Here is a 21,355-nt window from a genome sequence, read left to right as displayed (position 1 = left end):
GGTCAGCTGTGATTGGTTAACACCGGGATCACGAGGCTGGAGGTTATCTCCTGAGCTCTAAACACCAGAGACAATTCCATTCTGCATTCCTGTCACCGGCGCAGGGCTCTGTCTCTTACATGCGGTTTATTAGACTTTGTTTTGTCCCCCAAAGGCACGGTTGTTGATATATACCATTCCGCGGGGTTAAAAATGGGTCAATTATACCAAGAATTCGGCTGCTGATGTTTCCCTTTAGTGTTTAGAGCATTGGCATTAGCAGGTCTTAGTTGGCACTTTGGTGACGTCACGTAATTTAATTTAGTGACGTTTTAGAAATGTTTCGATACACAACCATCGCTTCACATTTGTAATATTACACTAATCATTATATCGCGCCGCGAACGATAAAAAGAGTGCGCAGTCAGCCGGGCGTGCCAGTAGTAAAGATGGTCGCTGCTAGCTTCACTCGGCCTGCGCAATGGGGAACGGGCCGCGTAACGTCTCATTGGCGCTCACTCTACTCTTTGGCCATCGACTGCTTTTGCCTTGTAGCTCAGTTTGTTTTGGCTGTGGCGGGAAAAGGCAGCGCCCGTTAAAGGCTGATAGAAGGGTCTGAGAAGCCGGACACAAGCCTTGACCCCCAGGGATATGTGGAGAGGTAAACCCCGGGTAGGGTGTCACTCAGTGTCCCGCTGTATGTACCGGCAAATGGTCGGCTTATACAATGCTTTACCAGGAAGGATGCATTGAGACATGTCCTGGGACAATAAGCACAATGGCTCCAAACTGGTATCAATTACATCAATACAGGAACACTCTGTGCATCATAACCACTGCAGAGCACTGTGGTGATTATTATTATTAACGCCATTTATATAGCGCCAACAGATTCCGTAGCGCGTTACAATATTATGAGAGGCGGGGATTTAACTATAAATAAGACAATTACAAGAAAAGTTACGGGATCAATAGGCTGAAAAGGGACCTTGCTTAATCGAGCTTACAGTCTATAGGATAAATGTATTCAGTGTCAGGAGAGGCGCCTTTCCAGCTCAGTCTGTTTTATCCCAGTTTGACACCTGCCTGGGACCTGGCTTCTTGAGCCAGGGATGACGAATGCTGATATGGGTGTTCATATCATGTTGGCTGATCACTCTCAGCCATGTAATGGGTTTCTGCCCTGAATAAAACACACATAGCTCCTCCAGGAGACTGGACGCAGGGTAAGTGTCTGTTGGCATCCGGGTAAGTGTCAAACACTGTTACGACACCGGGATGTTGACAGAACACTCTTGGCACCATAACCCTGCAGCATTTAATAGAACATGCACACTGTGTCTCTTCTCACAAAGTGTACTTCAGACTAATAGACAATATATTCCATGGTATTTATAGTTTTAGATGCTTATAATGCTAGGTGGGATGTATGTTCAAGATAACCAGAGCTGTAAACGAACTTCGTGCGTGTGTTTCTGCTTAGGCTGTAACAAACCATGAAATTTCACTTCAGGATTTTAATAAAAAAGTAATGCCGTGTTATTAGAAAGGGAAAGAGAGAGGAAAAAAACACCGGACAATCCATATTTCTAAAAATTTATGCAGTTGTCAAAAGGACATTCAAAACTACTTAAGTTTTTTTTTTTTTTTATTATTTTACACAATTTTATAAATTAACCTTGTTACAATCCCCTGGTTGTCAATTGGCCCACAGGTTCTGCTATTTCCTGTTTTTTGGTTTTTTTTTTTAGCTCAGTGGAGCTAAACTCTGGAGGCAGCAGTTGCTCAGAGCACCTGCTTTGCAAATACTCCTCATTGAGCTGCATTAACCCCTTCAGGACGGAGTCAATAGTACACGTTCTGATCAAAACAAAATGTAAACAAAAACTGGAATTTGCGCTATAGGTCTGTTCATCTGTAATTCACCTCATTCATATTAAGTGCACCCACACTTATTAGCGTTCATATTTGTTTAGCGTTCATATTTGGTTTTGTGTGAAAATAGCAAAAAAAAACAAACAAATATTTGGCCAGTGTTTGTGACTAAGTGGCTACTAAAAATGACTGGACGTACCCCATTTGCAATACCTTGGGTTGTCTACTTTTTCAAAAGGCATGCCATCATGGGGGTCATTCTTATTCCTGGGCTACCATATGGTCTCAAATGCAACGTAACCAATCTGGCAAATTTCAATGTGAAAAAACTGAAATGCAAGCCTTATATTTGACTCTCTAACTTTCCAAAACACCATAAAACCTATACATAGGGGGTACTGTTATACTTGGGAGACTTCACTGAACACAAACATAGGTGTTTCAAAACCGTAAAACCTATTACAACAATAATATCGTCCGTTCGTGTGTGAAAAATGCAAAAAACTTCACTTTTACTAAATATATAATTTTGAAACACTATATTTGTGTTCAGTGAAGTCTCCCGAGTAAAACAGTACCCCCCATGTACAGGTTTTATGGTGTCTTGGAAAGTTACAGGGTTAAATATAGCGCGTGCAAATTTATTTCTCTGCACTTGCTGCCTGGGTTGTCAGGCACGTCAATCAAATTTTTATTAATTAAATCACATAATTATGTTAAAATATTACTTACGCATACACATAGAATTATTATATATAATATATATATATATATATATATATGTATTTAAATTCTACATGTATACTTATGTAGTTATTTATGTAATTATATATATTTATCTATATATAAATATTTGCAGTTATTTGTATTTTATATATAGATTGTCATTCTAAGTGTATTTTGTTACCAATATATATGTATTAATAACAAAATACAGTTAGAATGAGATTATATATGTATATATAATTTAAATTTTAAAAAAATATTGTAATTATACATATATAAATATACAATATATATATGTATTATATATACAATGTGTATATATCTTATATCACGTCACGTGTGTAACGTCATTCTAAGTGTATTTTAAGAATATATGTGCTTATATTAATATTAAAATAAATTACATATCACGTTACATATATATAAGGTGTGTGTGTGTGTGTGTGTATATGTGTGTGTATATATATATATATATATATATATTCGATATATATATTCGATATATAGATATATACTTTTATTTTAACATGTTTACATTTTTTTTACACCCCCTGCTGGCAGCTCCATCCACAGTTCTTCTTGTCCCAACAACGGGATGGACAAGACGCTCCAAGACAGACTAATGAGGCTCACAGGTTGCAGCCAGGGAGATGTGGTCCCTAAACCTCCCTGGGAGGTGAGCTTAGAGGTACTCTTCCACACAAGCGTTATGAAACGCAAGTGGAAGGGTTTTTTTCATTATGCCGGCAGGAAGTAGCTCAGTGGGCTAATGCATCAGCAGAATCTGTTCTAACTTTATAAATTGGGTGATAGTAACAACCCCTGGATGTTGGGCTAAGGTAACATCCCCAGGACGTACTTGGAAACCAGAGTAATCTGAATGTACCTTTCCTGGTTAAATACTTTGTTATTATTATTAAGTAGGAAATCCCGGGCGGCCCTCCAATCCAGGAGCAGGCCTTGCGCACAGCAGTGCAACGCACGCCCGGGTTGCCTTGCATTCCCCTGAAGTGCCAATATCGCACATGCGCGATCGGAACTTAGAAAATTTGCTACATGATTGGCACTATAAGCTGTACTGAACAGACTGACATCTGTGTGGTTGCCAGTATCCTGTTCACAGTGGCCCGAGCCCTCCCACACAGTGAGGTATTTTGAGGTGAGATTTATTAGTCTCTACTTTAAAATGCCTCGGCTTTTATTTCTTATTCTGTTTTTAGTGATATTCTTATTTTATTTCAGATATGTTCAGTCCTGCATCCCTAGACAAGGACTAAGAAAAAATGGCGTCTCCACCACCAAGGAAGGCTACATGTAAAGGTAAACACCTGTGCTGTTCCGCTGGCAAACGGATGTAGAAAAAAGACGTGCAACTAGGATGCTGCAGAATCTTTAGAAAAATAAAAACAAAGAGATGCAATCTTTTTTTGAGCTGGTTTCAGGAAAACCTATCTCAAATGTTTAAATAATTTAAGGATTTGGTAAAGCATGACAGCGGTGTTGTTAAGATTCCAGAGAAGGAAGATTTTTAAAAAAAATAAGCGTTTGAAGTCATCTTCGCAATCAGATTTGTCTTCAGGTGAATGTTCAAATTCTTCAAGATCGGAAGTTTCCAGCCTGGATGAAGGTTTTCCTCCAGAGGAACTTAACAAAATTGGTTAAGGAAGTTTCTGCCTTATTTCAAGGAATGGAACCCACTAAAAGTAAGGCAAAAGGTTTCCCTACTAATTCCAGAATTCTGGAGCTGCTCCAAAGGGAGTGGAAAAATCTTGAAAGACGGGCTTTTGTTTTTAAACACTTTAAATAGATTTTTAAGTTGCAAAGTGACGAAAGATCTACCGAAAGTTGACATCCAATTCCAAAGTTGACAATTCCTATAGGGGTAATTTCAGGTTTCAGCCTATGGATAAGCGTGCAGAAACATTTTGCAGAAGGGCTTATCAGGCTGCAGGTTATCAATGCAAAGCTGCTATTTCAGGAGCGAGAGTAGCAAAGGCGCAAGGTGCCTGGCTCTTCTTGGAGGATATGGTTGCAGACAAAGTCCTGTCGCACTTTTTTTTTTTTTTTTAACCTTTTACGTCTATCTAATGAATTTATTCAAGATATGACCTAAGAATGTCTCAGACTTTCTGCCAGAATCATGGGTCTATCATCAGTAGCTCTGTGGCTCCGATCTTGGATTGCAGAGACAGCATCTAAGGGTTATCTGTGTGAACTGCCCTTTGAGAGGAACAAACTGTTCAGATCTACACTGGAAGACATTATTAAACAAGTGGCTGATACTAAAAAGGCCCTGCCACAAGAATTCAGATCATCTAACACCAAGAGGTTTCAATACAGGATTTAAAGATCCTTTCGGTTCCAAGATAAATCTAGAAGGTTTCGGAAACCATTTCGTGAAGGCAAGAGAGAATACCCAGCCAAGACAGGTTTGGGCTACCAGGATTAAAGAAGGAAATATTGACGCCAGACAAGTTCCAAGGTGTTTACTCTCGTTATAAGACAGACAAAAGTTTTCGTCCTATTCTAGACCTAAAAACAATCAACTCCTGCATTCCGTACTAACGATTCCGCATGGGAAATATCCTTTCCGTCACTCATATTTTTCAAAAGGGAGATGACATGGCGAAAATAGATCTCAAGGATGCCTACGGCCGGAAGCTCAAGAAGGTTTCTCAGGAGTGCAATAAAATCAGACAAACAAAAACTTCTCCATTTCCAGTTCAGGGCACTTCCATTTGGCCTATCTTTAGCTCCTTGTATTTTCACGAAGATCCTTCTACCTTTAACAGCCGAACTGAGAATCAAAGGCATTGCCATCATACCTTACTTAGACGATTGGCTGCTGAAGGCAGAATCAATGGAACAGCTGGAAAGGAATCTTCTGCTTACGATTCAGTTTTTCCAGGCTCACGGTTGGATAATAAATTCCAAAAAATAAGTGTTGTTTCCCACCACACGGATACTGTTTCTAGGCCTGCTGGTGGATTCAGTGGCTCAAAAAATCTTCTTGTCAATAAAGAAACTAAGAAGAATAAAACAAGAGATTTGTACTCTTCAGAAAAATAATAAATTTTCCGTCAGACAAGCAATGAGCTACTTAAGGCCTCCTTACATCCACCATCCCGGCGGTAAAGTGGAAAAGATCTCAGATCAGACCTCTTGTCCAAATGGTCCAAAAGAGATGCAAATCTCAGAGTAAAAAGTCAACTGAATTGGTGGATGGACTCAAGATTCATTTAAATCAATCTCTAATTTAAGCAAAGAAATGAGGTCACCATAAATACAGATGTATCAGTCACAGGTTGGGGTGCACACTCTTTCACCTAGGTTCCTGGTCCCAAACTGAAGCTGCTCAGTCCCCAAACTGCAGGCAATTGAAAGCTGTGTGGAATGCCCTTCTAGCTTTCAATCTAGAAATCCAAAACAAATCGGTGAGAATTCAATCAGACAATCTCACTACTGTCTTTTACCTGAATCGTCAGGGCGGTACTAGGTTAATAACACTCAAAAGGCTCTGCGCTCAGATCACGGCTTGGTCTCAGATAGAACTGAAGTCCATTTCAGCAACTTACATAAAATGCTCAGATAGCATAGTGGCAGACGATCCAGGCAACGCTGGACTCTAACAGATTGGTCCTTTCATCTAGACACATTCAAGATCCTAGTCAGAAATTTCGGACTACCGGAGATGGATCTTATGGCCAGCAGACTGAGCGCGAAGGTAAGAAACTTTGCTTCCATTATGAAACCAGATCTACCTCTAGTTCTGGACGGATTTTCAATCCCTTGGAAATTCAAGATTGCATACGTCTTCCCTCCAGTAGCATTAATAGCTCGAATTGTACAAAAAAAAAATCTGTGAAGACAAGGCAAGGGTGTTAGCTATCCTTCCTTATTGGCCAAACCGGAGCTGGTTTTCTGAAATCAATCAGCTGGCAGTCTTTCGTTGGGTTCTTCCTTACTGGAACACCCAGACGTCTTTATGGAAACGTTGATGTTTCGATTGACGGCTTTGCTGCTGCAAGGATAATTCTCAAGGAGCAGGGTATTTCAGACTCCATCTGTGACACCCTCCTGTCCTCCACTCGTAAGTCTTCCACTAAGAGTTACCTCAGGATCTGGCAAAAGATTTAACAGTGGTGCTTAACAAGGGATATTGACGATGGTTGGTCTTCCTTTCCTTGTATCCTGACTTTTCTTCAATCAGGTTTCAACTCAGTGTCTCATTGCTTAAAGTAAAGTACAAGTTACTGCCCTCATTTTATTGTAAAGGTTTGGCATCCAACAGGCTTCATCATAGATTATTTAAGTTTGTTTATCTAAAACCTCCTCCTCATATTTCTACCTTTCCCACCTGGGATTTGTCTGTAGTACTTAAGGCGATGTGCAATTCCCCCTTTGAACCTTTGCAAGAGATTTCTTTGAAGATGTTGACATTTTAAAACTGCTTTCTTGGTAGCAATTACTTCGGCCAAAAGGGTTGGGAAACTGCAAGCTGTGTCTTCTGCTCCAGAATTTACAATCTTTCACCAAGACATTGTGATATTACACCTCAGACCTTCATTTCTACCTGAAGTGGTTTCTCGACGGCACTTCAACCAGCCTATTGTTCTGCCTTCCTTCTGTCAAGACCACTCTATGGAAACAGAGGAATTGGCACTGCCTAGATGTTAGAAGGGCCTTGGAAATATACCTCTGCAGATCAGCAACCTTACAGGATTTCTGACCGTTTATTTATTTTCTAGGTGCTCTTAAAGGCAAGATGGCTTCAAGGGCTACATTAGCCAGATGGCTCACTGAGGCCATTAAGTTGGCCGATAAAACCAGCAATGTCTCCCTGCACTTTCCAGTCAAAGCACACTCCACCAGAGCCATGTCTACTTCCTGCGCTGAGAGGTCATCGGCTTCTCCAGAAGATATCTGTAAAGCTGCTACTTGGTCCTCACTCCACACTGTCATAAAGCATTACAGGCTGGACATATTCTCCTCCCCTGAAGCTGTTTTTCATGCTCCAAGCTGTGGTTTACTAATTACCCGCCCATTTGCCTTTAGGGATCTTGCTATATCCCACTTGTGCAGTACTGCCACTTACGACAGGAAAAACAGTAATTTTACTTACCATAAATTCGATTTTCCTTAGAGTGGCAGTACTGCATTCTTTCCCTCCCATTGGATAATAAATTATATTTTGCAAGATTTGGTCTCCATATGGTTATTTAGAAAACTGTGGATGGAAGGAGGTTACTGCCTTTTATGAGCAGGTAGGCGGGTGTATTTACATTTATATATATATATATATACACATTTTTTTAAAATATCTTTTCGGAGCTTCTTGTCCAGGGAAGTGGGAACAACCTACCTATGCAGTTTTCTCACTGAATTTTATCCTTTCAGATACTGGCATGTATTTATCAAAACCACTTACCGTATAAGCCGACCCGAATATAAGCCAAGGCCCCTAATTTTACCCCAAAAAACTGGGAAAACTTATTGACTTGAGTATAAGACTAGGGTGGGAAATGCAGAAGCTACTGGTAAATTTCTAAATAAAGTTAGATCCTAAAAAAATTATATTATTTGAATATTTATTTACAGTGTGTGTGTGTATATAATGAATGCAGTGTGTGTATGTGTTGCAGAGCCTTGGTGGGGGGTGGGCATTTTTTTTTTTAAAATTTTTTCAATTATTTTAATTTTTTCAATTATTTTTAATTTTATTATTATTTATATTATTATTTTTATTTTCCCTGCTTGTTAGCTGGCCAGGGAGGGGGGGCTCTCACTCTCTGGTGGTCCAGTGGCATTGGCAGTTCAGTGGGGGGGGAGGGGGACTGGCAGGAAGCATTTAACCTCTCCTGCAGCTCCTGTAAGCTCCCTTCTCCTCCGCGCCGGTCCGTGCAGCTCCTCTGTCAGCTCACAGTGTAAGTCTCGCGAGAGCCGCACTATGACCCTCCGCGGTTCTCACAAGACTTACACTGGGAGCTGACAGAGGTGCTGAACGGACCGGCGCGGAGGAGAAGGGAGCTGACAGGAGCTGCAGGAGAGGTAAGCGCTCTCTGCCAGCCCCATTGTCTGTATTATGGCAATGTAAATTGCCATAATACAGACATTGACTCGAGTACAAGTCGAGTTGGGGTTATTCAGCACAAAAAATGTGCTGAAAAACTTGACTTATACTCCAGTATATACGGTAATTATATCTGCCTGTAAGAAAAGGCAAAGCCAGTAGAGAAATAGGAAACCTTTTTATGACAAACCCTAGCATCAATATGATTATATTTAACCCCTTAAGGACCAAACTTCTGGAATAAAAGGGAATGTCATGTCATGTGTCCTAAGGGGTTAAAATAATGACTTGTCACCTGGGAAAAATTTCTCTAACCTTACATTGCACATTACTTATTTGATATTGTAATAAATTACAAGGGGTGGAATCCAATATTACATATGTTTAAATTGCAAGTAATGTAATACAATTTGGAGTATAACGGTACAATATCTTAGGAACAATAGAAATTATAGCAAAGATTTGTGAGGATGTAGGACATATAGTGTGTAGGAGGTGTAGGACATATAGTGTGGGCAGGAAACCAATCAAGATACAAATACTGTAAGTGGAATAAGTTATGGCAAAATATATGAATCAAAATTATTTAAATACTGTTAAAAAAAATAATAAAAAAATGTAAGTATGTAATCTGTAATGGGAAGGGCACCAACAAAAAGGTGGTAATTGTTGGCATAAGAGAATTGAAAGGAACAGACACTAACATCAACTTAAAGGAGCACCGCAGTCACCAATACAACTTTAAAGGGACACTGTAATCACCAGAACAACTACAGTTTAATTTAGCTGTTCTGATGTATATAGCCTGTCCCTGTAGGCATTTTAACGTAAACACTTGCTTTCCAGAGAAAAAAGGCATTGTTTAACCCCTTAAGGACTGGACTTTTTTTGCGATGTTGTACATTTGCGACCAGGCATCTTTTTACACTTTTGTGGTGTTTGTGTTTAGCTGTAATTTTCCGCTCTCTCATTTACTGTTCCTATACAAATTATATATTGTTTTTTTCAGGACAAAAGGGGCTTTCTTTACATACCAATATTTATATAATCTCATGTAATTTAATTTTTAAAAAATGAAAAATTGAAAAAAATACATGTTTTTTGACTTTTATGTGAAAAATCTTTTATTCATCTACAAAAGCGAATGGAAAAAAAACTGCTAAATAGATTCAAAATTTTGTCCTGAGTTTAAAAATACCCAGTGTTTACATGCTTTTTGCTATTTTTTTTGCATGTTATAGGGCTATAAGTACAAGTAGGATATTGTGGTTTCAAAACATACATTTTTAAAATGTATCAATAGTGACATTGTAACACTATTATCTGTCATAAATCGCTGAATAACACCCCACTTGTACATATTTTTTTAAAAGTAGACAACCCAGGGTATTCAATATGGGGTATGTCCAGACTTTTTTAGTAGCCACTTAGTCGCAAACACTGGCCAAAGTTAGCGTTCATATTTGTTTGTGTGTGAAAAAAGTAAAAAACTAAATTGAACGCTAATTTTGGCCAGTGTTTGTGACCAAGTGGTTACTAAAAAAGACTGGACATACCCCATTTGCAATACCTTGGGTTGTCTTCTTTTGCAAATGGTATGCCATCATGGGGGTAATTCTCATTCCTGGGCTACCATACGCTCTCAAAGGCAACGTAACCAACCTGGCCATTTTCAATGTAAAAATATTTGACCCATATATTTGACCCTGTAACTTTCAAAAACGCTATAAAACCTGTACATGGGGGGTACTGTTATACTCAGGAGACTTTGCTGAACACAAATATTAGTGTTTCAAAACTGGAAAATGTATCACAACAATTATATCATCAGTAAACGTGCTGTTTATGTGTGAAAAATGCAAAAAAAGTCACTTTCACTGACAATATCATCGCTGTGATATGTTTTACTGTTTTGAATCACTAATATTTGTGTTCAGCAAAGTCTCCCGAGTAAAACAGTACCCCCCATGTACAGGTTTTAGGGTGTCGTAGAACGTTACAGGGTAAAATACAGTGCTAGCAAATTAAATTCTCTAGACTTTCGGCCTGGGTTGGCAGGCAGGTCCCTTAACCCCTTAACCCCTTAACGCCGTTACGGCGTGCTATGCCGTCACGGGTTAAGTGGGCTTTAACGCCGTTATGACGGCATAGCACGCCGTAACGGCTTGCAGCCCCAGGAGGTAAGTTATACTTACCTCCGCCGCGATCCGCTTCGGGAGGACTGCCTCACAGCCCAGGCAGCCCTCCCACGGCAAATGAGGCCCCCGGGGGCCATGTGATCGCTCTCAAAGAGCGATCACATGGCCCCCTATAGCTGGCTGTGGATATGCCAGCAGGGGGACTGTTTGAAATATCAGACAGTCCCCCTGCTGGTGGGAAGAATTAAAAAAAATAATTAGACATGTGTAAAAATAAAATAAATGCATTTTTATATATATATAATATGTATATATATTATATATATAATATATATACATATTATATATATGTAACGTCATACAAAGTGTATTTTAATATTAATATAAGTATATATATTAATATTAAAATACACTTAGAATGACATTACATATATATAATATGTATATATATTATATATATAATAGATGTACATATATATATTATATATAAATACGTATAATTAAAATAATAAATTAATTAAATAATAAAATAAATAAATTAAATATTGAAACAAAATTTAATATAAATTATATATGCATATGTAATTTCATTCTAACTGTATTTTGTTATTAATATATATATATCGGTAACAAAATACACTTAGAATGACATTCTATATATATCTATCTATATATAAAATGCAAATAACCGCAAATATATATATATAGATAAATACATATAATTACATAAAAGATTACATCAGTATACACGTAGAATTTAAATACCTATAAATGCATATATATTAAAATTCTACATGTATATTTAAATAATCTTTTAACATAATTATGTGATTTGATTAATTAAAATTTGATTGACATGCATGACAACACAGGGAGAAAGTGCAGAGAATTTAATTAGCAAGCACTATATTTGACCCTGTAACTCTCCAAGACACCATAAAACCTGTACATAGGGGGTACTGTTTTACCCGGGAGACTTCGCTGAACTCAAATATTCGTGTTTCAAACTGGTAAATTGTATTACAACGATGATATTTTAAGTAAAAGTGACGTTTTTTGCATTTTTTACAAGCGAACTGCACTTTTATGGTCTATATTATTGTTGTAATATGTTTTACTGTTTTAAAACACTAATATTTGTGTTTAGTGAAGTCTCCTGAGAATAACAGTACCCCCCATGTACAGGTTTTATGGTGTTTTGGAACGTTAGAGAGTCACATATAAGGCTTGCATTTCATTTTTTTCACATTGAAATTTGCCAGATTGGTTATGTTGCCTTTGAGAGCGTATGGTAGCCCAGGAATGAGAATTACCCCCATGATGGCATACCATTTGCAAAAGTAGACAACCCGAGGTATTGCAAGTGGGGTATGTCCAGTCTTTCTTAGTAGCCACTTAGTCACAAACACTGGCCAAATATTCGTTTTTTGCTTTTTTCACACAAAAACAAATATGAACGCTAACTTTGGCCAGTGTTTGTGACTAAGTGGCTACTAAAAAAGACTAAACATACCCCACTTTCAATACCTTGGCTTGTCTACTTTTTCAAATGGTATGCCATTATGGGGGTAATTCTCATTCCTGGGCTACCACACCATCTCAAAGGTAACATTACCAATCTGGCAAATTTCAATTTGAAAATGTAATGTTCTATATTTGACCCTGTAACTTTCCAAAACAACATAAAACCTGTTAATGGGGGGTACTGTTGTACTCGTGAGACATCGCTGATTACAAATATGTGCATTTTTTTTGCAGTAAAACCTAACAGTATTATGACATTCACAGTTAAAATGTCAGACGGAAATGCAAATTTAAAAAAAAATCTTATTTTCTCACATTTTTTTTACTTTTATTCATAATAAATGATGTTCCATATATGAATAGTTAATGATAGATTAAAGCCCTGTTTCTCCTGAACAAAATGATATATAATAAGTGTGGGTGCATATAATTTGAAAGAGGGGAACTACGGTTGAACAGACATATAGCGCAAATTCCAGTTTTTGTTTACGTTTTGTTTTGATCAGAACGTGCACTATTGACTCCGTCCTGAAGGGGTTAAATTGCAATCAATAAAATAACTTAATTATGTAAAAATATTACATAAATACGCACGTAGAATTTAAATATATGTGCATATTTATATATTTGAAGTCTACGTGTATATTTATATAATTATTTATGTCATTTTGTATATGGACATATGAATAGTTCGTATTCTTTTTATTTATTTATATATACATAGATATATATACAATTTCATTCTAAGTGTATTTTGATATAAATATATATATTAATATCAAAATACAGTTAGAATAACATTTCGTATAGATATATAATTTTTTTTAAATTTTTATTATTTTTAATTTTTTTAATTTAAATTATTTATTATTCGTATTTTATAATAATATATGCAATATATATATATAGTTATTATATATATTATATATGTGTGTAAATTAATTATAAGTGTATTTTTATATTAATATATGTACATTTTGATATAAAAATACACTTAGCATGACATTAAAAAAATGATATATAGACATATATTATATAGGTATAATATATGTCTATATATCATATATATATATATATATATATATACACATATATAATATTTTTTTTTATTAACTTTCACTTTAAATTTTTTTATGATTTTACAGTTGCAGGGAGACTGCCTGTCAGCACAGACAGTCCCCCTGCAGGCAGAGACTAGGACACCTATTGTGACCATGTGGTCGCCTTGTTGGGCGATCACATGGCCCCAGGGGTCCTAATCCGCCATGGGGAGACTGCAGGCAGTCTCCCCACAACGGGAGCAACGCCGATCGCCGCCGGGGGAACGACGGCGATCGGGTAAGTACATTTTAAATTTAGGACGGTTCAGGTCCTGAACCGTCTTACGTCCTTAAGGGGTTAAATTACTGCCTAGGTACACCTCCAGAGACAACATAACGTGCAGCACTGATGTTCAGCTTCTCTATGTTCTGCGTGGAGGCACTGAACTTTCTGCATAGAGATGGATTGAGTCATCGCCGGAGTATTCCTGACACTATAGTGTTCCTTTAATGCACTTTAGACTTTGGCTTTGTAAATATGCATTACGTATTTATTTTGTTGCATGCTCAAGTCTTTATAGTTTTTACAAAGGGGAAAAAAAACTGTTTTGCAGACTGCTGCATTATAAGTCTGCCATATTAGCTTTGCCCCTCATTCCAGAAAAAAAAACTCATTTGGAATAAATTTCCAAATGGACTTAGAATCAGGTTGTGTTTTTTTTGTTGTAAATTTTATTTTTGTAGTGCATACCAAGATACACAGGCTTTGAGTGATATTTTGTGAGTACAATAGTACAAGTGATTAAGCTGAGACATAAAAAAAAATCAAGTAATACCGCACTGTTTTTGGTAAATGAAAACAAGCAAAAACTTACAAGTCTATGAAGGGTGATTTGTATTGGTCGGAAGTATCAAGACCTTGGAAAAAGCAAATTGCAGAAAACTTGGTCTGTCAGGCTAGGTATGTTTGGCTATATAAAAACCTGGCTCAATACTAAACCTGTGCATCAGTAAAGTCTTCTGGACATGAAGAAAGAATTATAGTATAGGTGATCAAACATGCTAAACTGCCATATGCAACAAAACTTTTATGCCACTGGGTATTGGACCTAATAGAGAAGAGGACAGAGATCCCTGCATCAATAACTTGTTCGTAGCAATATATAGGCAGGATCTCCTCAGTCAAAGATGTTTGGAATCATCCAATGCCGCTGGCAGGCTGCAAGATACAGTCTGTCACTTTGTTAGGCGTGATGGCAGCTCTCCCCAACATGTAGTCCTGCAAGATTAGCCAGACTTTACATTGAAAATCCGAGGTAGGGTTGCTGTACCCAGAGTCTTCATCCCCTTGAGCCCAGACCTTAGGGTGAGCCAATGTAGTGTATCCACGGATCCTCCATCTCTATTCGGTAGGGTCACTGGTTCTATGAATCGAAGGGCTCTTCTGGAATGTGGGCAGCTGGGTGGAGGTACCCCCAGCCTGGTGCAAGGTGGCCAATCTGACAAAGCATCTCTGGTGGTCAGATTAGTAGGCATATCTTTGGAAAGGGGTCGGTGGGCAATGCAGTTCCAAAACTAGATGAGCTGATCAAATTGCTCTTCAAAGCACTCTTTGCAATTCTGAGTTCCTGGGCCTTTCCGGGACACTGAAGGCTGTGGCGTGTCTGCTAGTTTAGGAATGTCACAAGGCCTCTGAGTAGGCATAAGACTCCGCTGATACAGAGAGGTAAGTTTCCCTAGTGGGGACCAGGATAACCTCCGCCGTTTCGGGGAAGGGGGGGGGGTTGCGGGGCTAAAGAAGAGTAAGTGTCAGAGTATCAGCCGCCTCCTCCAGGCATGGTCGGATTGTGCAAATTCTCTACTGATTGGTGTCGAAGGGACATTCACAAATACTCTCACGGTCCAGTGTTGGTCCACTGTATGTGCAGACCAGATCCAGCACTGTTTTAGCATTTACAGCTCAAATGGATTTTGACTGTGCTGGAGGTGTGAAGAAACACGTCTGGCCATATTGGCAGTAAGCCATGCCCCCAGAATCAGGCTTTTGAACATGTGTTGTACACAGGTGTGGCCCTCAATTAGTCAGATTGGAAAACACGTTTTCTTACCATATTATACCGTATTTAACCCCTTAAGACCGCAGGACGTTCTATGCCGTCCTTATTTTGGTGGCTCTAAACGCCGCAGGACGGCATAGAACGTCCTGCGATCTTTTGTACTTACCCGGTCGCCCGCGATCCCACGCCGGCGATCGCGGTATGGGGGACTTACCTGGGAGCCCAGGGAGTCCCCCTCTGTCCTCTTCGGCCCCCCAGGGCCATGTGATCGCAAGGTCCTTGCGAGGACCTCGCGATCACATGGACGGCATAGCCGTCCGTGTCAATGCCAGCAGGGGGGGAGTGCCTGTAATGACAGGTACTCCCCCTGCTGTCTGAAAAAATAAACTAAAATGTTAAAACAGTGTAAAATAACATTATATATATTTATATATATATATATATATATATATATATATATATATATATATATATATGTATGTATGATCTAAGAATATATATATACATACACTGTCTACTACGTGTATTTTAATATTAATATATGCATAATTATATATATATATATATATATATATTAATATCAAAATACACGTACAATGATATTGATTAAATATATATATAATTTTCATTATATATATATTTATATATAATAAAAAATATATAAATATGTTAAAAAAATAAATAAAAAATATATAAACATGCGTAATTTCGTTCTAACTGTATTTTAAAATTAATATATATATTGATATCAAAATACATGTAGAACGAAATATATATATATATATATATATATATAATAATTCTACGTATATATTTATGTAATAATTTTACATAATTAGGTCATTTTATTAATTACAATTTGCAGGACCTGCCTGACAACCCAGGCCGAAAGTTCAGGGAATAAAATTTTCTAGCACTATATTTAACCCTGTAACTTTCCAAGACACCATAAAACCTGTACATGGGGGTACTGTTTTACTCAGGAGACTTCGCTGAACACAAATATTAGTGTTTTAAAACAGTAAAATATATTACAATGACGATATCGTCAGTGACAATGACATTTTTTGCATTTTTCACACACAAATGGCACTTACACTGACGATATAACTGTTGTGATACATTTTACTGTTTTGAAACACTAATATGTGTTCAGCGAAGTCTCCTGAGTATAACAGTACCCCTCATGTACAGGTTGTATGGTGTTTTCAAAAGTTACAGAGTCAAATATAAGGTTTGCGTTTCAGTTTTTTCACATTAAAATTCGCCAGGTTGCCTTTGAGACCGTATGGTAGCCCAGGAATGAAAATGATCCACATGATGGCATACCATTTGCAATAGTAGACAACCCAGGGTATTGCAAATAGGGTATGTTCAGTTTTTTTTTAGTATCCACTTAGTCACAAACACTGGTCAAAATTTGCGTTCAAATTCGTTTTTTGCATATTAACACTAACTTTGGCCAGTGTTTGTGACCAAGTGGCTACTAAAACAGACTGGACATACTCCATTTGCAATACCTTGGATTGTCTACTTTTGCAAATGGTATGCCATCATGGGGGTAATTCTTATTCCTGGGTTACCATTTGATCTCAAAGGCAACGTAACCAATCTGGCGAATTTCAATGTAAAAAAACTGAAATATGTAACATGCTATATTTGACCCTGTAACTTTCCAAAACACCATAAAACCTGTACATAGGGGGTACTGTTTTACACGTGAGACATCGCTGAATACAAATGTGTATTGTATTGCAGTAAAAGCAAACAGTATTTTGACATTCACAGTTAAAATGTCACATAGAACTAAAACAATTTTAAAAAATCTTATTTTCTCCCATTTTTTTAATATTTTTTTCATATTAAATTATGTTCCATACCTAAATATTTTATGTTAAACGAAAGCCCTGTTTCCCCTGAATAAAATGATATATAATAAGTGTGGGTGCAAATATGAAAGAGGTGAATTACGGTTGGACAGACATATAGTGCAAATGCCAGGTTTTGTTTACGTTTTTTTTGGATCACAACTTGTACATTTGGCTGCGGTCTTAAGGGGTTAAACTTTTTTAAAATTTTGCTGTTTTTACAATAACAAAAAAAGAGGGTTGTGTTGGTGTTTGTCTATTAAGTAGGGCTGTTTTTGTGCTGTATCTCGTAAAGGTTGCAATGCATAGAGGAGGGTTTTTTTGTTTTGTTTTTTAGTCCTATTTATATATCCGATTTAAGTAATCAATTTTCTTCTTTGTCCCTTAGATGTCCGTAAATGATTATAACCGAAACACTTGTTGTTATAGTTTCTGTCACTAGATGGCATAAAGAGAACAAATTTGCAGAAATGAACATTTCATCTGATTTATAGGAAAATAGCCCATTAACAAGGAATTTACCAGTGATGTAACGCATACATTTTATTCCAAACTAATAAAATATAATATTAATAATGATGTGACTTTACTTTTCCATCTGGGCTGCATAACACTAAAGTATCCATAGAGTGAAGATGACAAGATGTGTGCAAGTTTTGTTTGTTTTTCGTTTATCTACAATCTTTTCCTTAAATTTCTATTTTGTAAATAGTTTTGGTACTAGATGGACTATTCAGTACAGTGGCATCACATGCTACCGTTTTTAATGCATTACAAAAATATGGAAAGTATGTAAAGAAATGTTTTTTTTTTTTGTTTTTTTTTTTAAAGTTGCCTTCCTTTTGTAGTTCCTGAAATTGTAGGGCAGAGGGGAAAGGGAGAAAGACAAAAAAAAAAAATCTAAATAGCTAGTATCACACGCTAGCCTTTGTTTTGCTTGTATGCCCAATGTTGGAGCATTCCCTGAAGGTGTTTTGTGACTTCTTTTTATTCATTGAGCTCTCCGCTGCAGTGCCTTTTAGGGTTTTGCTTAACCCCTTAAGGACCAAACTTCTGGAATAAAAGGGAATCATGACATGTCACACATGTCATGTGTCCTTAAGGGGTTGGGTTATGATAACCCTCTGGTGTAATATCAGAGGCCGGTGAAGGGAGGGATGGAGAGTTATTAATAAAAAATAAAAAAGCTGCAATGTTACGTAGAGGGATGTGGGTGGGAGAGGTGAGCTTGCTTCCCTTTGCAGGTACTCTGCCTGTGAGGGGAAGATTTTCACGTGCCAGTGCGCACTGGCAAAAGACATAACCTATGCACAGAATTAAAATTAGGCAGCCTCCTAACAGAGTTTTGTGCTGCCAATGTCATAAGTTTGCTGGGGATGCTGTTGTCCCCCAGGAAACAATTACAAAGATCACGCTGAAACATTGCACATACTGACTGCTGCCAAATCACTGAAGTGGCCATGGTGGTTGTAAAAGTATCTGCATGGTGAGATTTTTACTGTATTATATTTGTGTGAAACTTGCCCTTATAACTACAGTGATTTTTCTTTATTTATTATTATTTTTGTTTGTGTGTGGTGTCTTGTGATGAATTTGGACTGGCTGATAAGTAGTACATTTTGTAACCGCTAAGTACAAACATACAAAAGTACAGATTAGTGCTGGCCTAGTGAAAATAATGTCCAAATGGATACAGTAACAACAGTTAAAGTATATACAGTTTTCCCAATGCAGTGATGGCAAGGGGAAATATAAAAAATATTTTTAATAAAAAAAAAAGTATATATTTATCTGCCCCCCAACACTCAACTCCCCACAATACGCACACACACCCTCCCTAAATACACACACACTGCACCCCTCTCTCTCACACACACACACACACTACTGCCTCTATTCCCTGGGAGGGCACCATGGCACTTCTGAGAGCTGTAGTTATTGTGCCTGGATTGTTTTCTTTAAATAATCTACCAGCGCCCCTCCTGAGATTAGGTTCTGGGTCCGCCCCAGGTTGCCGGAAGGGGGCCCATGTGTCCTGGATCGCCCGGGACAGTCCTGGGCACCCTCATTCAGTCTGTCCTGGGCACCCTCATTCAGGGACAATGTAGTGTCCCGGAATGAGCTAAGCTGCGCCATCGCTGCACTGGGGGGAGGGGGGCTTTTTTAATGTTGCAGAGAGTGCTGGGAGGAACTGACTGGTATGCTGGGAGGAAGAAACAACCGTGCGGGTTGACAGGACACTGAAGAAGAAATTGAGCGAGGAGGAGGAGTCAGGAGAGAGCTCTACAGCTTCTCCTTCAGACTCCCATCATCATCAGCCAGCCCCAGGAATTCACCTCCCTGCAAACAAAAGATATGGGAGCAGAGTATGGTTAACAAATGTAAATTGCAGTTTGTGTGTGTATGTTTAGGTATGTGTGTATCTGTGAGTGTCAGTGTGTGTATGTATGTATGTGTGTGTGTATAGATATAGATAGAGATATAGATAGATGTGTGTATCTCTGTGTGTGTGTGTGTGTGTGTGTGTCTGAATCTGTAATTTTGGAATAGCATTTGTAAGTGTAAATTAAATATAAACAAGCATATTTGGATCTAGAAACAATGAAAATGAAGCATCACATGACAAAATGTTATCGTGGTTTTCAACTTTATTCGTTGTGTAGTTAACTTAAAATAATGCTTCCCCCTTAAGCAGTGTGTTTGGGAGTAAACCATATTTGTTTTCTTAATTTAATTACATGATCTTTTTGAGTTTACATTTTAAAAGAAAAGTCACTGTCAATGCAATTTGTGTTTTTTTTTTTCTGGCTAGGTTACCTCTGAAAACAAAAAAGAAATGTCTGTTGCCCCGATGTGCTATGAGGCGCAGTTTTTTGAATTTACACCCCAGACCTGCATACTCCGGTTGTATATAACATTCCAAGACTATTTATTTGAAATGCTTTTAGTTGTGGAAAAAGTCATATTGAAGAAGCTGGAGAGCATCCCTGGCCATAGGATTAGTAAATTCCATATCCGAGAGAGCACTGAAAAGTATCTGCAGTTTGTAAATGAACGCTTCAATCACCTATTCCAGAAAATGGAAAAATGTATTTTAAGGCTGGTTTTGCAGGTGCCCAAGAATATTGTGTTGCCTGAAGATAAGGTCCATGGACAATACCCATACAGTGCAGAACAACTTAAACAGCTTCAAAATGAAACCGAGCTGTTACAGAAGCAGTATAAAGCTGAAACATTTGCCACTCAGTCCCTTTTAGCGGAGTTGGAAGAGCAGAAAGCAGTCCAGGCTGAACTGGAAAATGTCCTTGCTTGGTTTGATGGCCTTGATACAATTTGCAGAGAGCATGGAAACATTGATTTGAAAGAAAGCTTTGCCTTTATGACTCAAACATCCAAGAAGCTTCAAGGAACAATGGAAGAAATCAATGAAAAAGTTAAACTGGATTTATCTTCTGTAACGCCAATCAATGTGAGAACATGGAAAAAAGTCTGACTGTATTTTAAAGACGTGTGTGTGCGTGTGTGTGTGTGTATATTGTTAGTGTGTGAATTGTACAATAAATGTGATATAGTATTTAATATATAATCTAACAACTACATTTTTTAGTTTAAATATTTTATATACCGTTTTGGCTTAAACAATTGCTATAAAGAAGCAGCAGGTTGTATTTTATTTAAATGAATTTAACTATTACCTGTACACAAAGTTTCTTTCCTTGTGTGTATAATTGTACTTGCTAACATGTGAATGAAATATTTCCTAAATCATTGCTGAGCTTCTTTGTGTGATTTGATAAAGCAATATCTGGGATCTGACAAATGTAATGCAACTTTAAACAGCTTGACCAATATCATTCACCATGGCACACAATTGGGGAACCCACATGGATTTAGTTAGTGCTGTAGGAGACTTAAATTTAGCCAGCCTGTATTAACACCTGTATTCCACAAATCCATGAATGTTAAAGTATACGCATTATCCTTAGTAAAATGTAAAACAAGGTGAAAATAGAAGGCTCACCGTTTTAAAAACAAAAGTTACAGCTTTTCAAGTTGGGTTCTGATGGAAAATAAATTA

General features: G+C 37.7%; 1 protein-coding gene across 1 annotated transcript; it reads left to right on the top strand.

Annotated features, from left to right (window-relative positions):
* Window positions 1-343: 343 nt before the first annotated feature.
* MIS12 (MIS12 kinetochore complex component) lies at window positions 344-20,803 on the top strand. The gene is made up of 2 exons (XM_063444602.1): window positions 344-640; window positions 20,090-20,803. Exon 2 carries the CDS (start codon window positions 20,114-20,116, stop codon window positions 20,768-20,770), a length of 657 nt encoding a protein of 218 aa, XP_063300672.1. The 5' UTR covers window positions 344-640; window positions 20,090-20,113; the 3' UTR covers window positions 20,771-20,803.
* The last annotated feature ends 552 nt before the right edge of the window (window positions 20,804-21,355 follow it).

This window comes from Pelobates fuscus, chromosome 1 (assembly GCF_036172605.1).
Source record: "Pelobates fuscus isolate aPelFus1 chromosome 1, aPelFus1.pri, whole genome shotgun sequence".
Classification (NCBI taxonomy): Eukaryota; Metazoa; Chordata; class Amphibia; order Anura; family Pelobatidae; genus Pelobates; species Pelobates fuscus.
Note: the sequence above shows the minus strand (reverse complement) of the source record. Positions and strands in the feature narration are given on the sequence as shown.

What these genes read in the sequence shown, in the direction of transcription:
- MIS12 (XM_063444602.1), top strand. Translation starts at nt 20,114, where the DNA reads ATGTCTGTTGCCCCGATGTGCTATGAGGCGCAGTTTTTTGAATTTACA.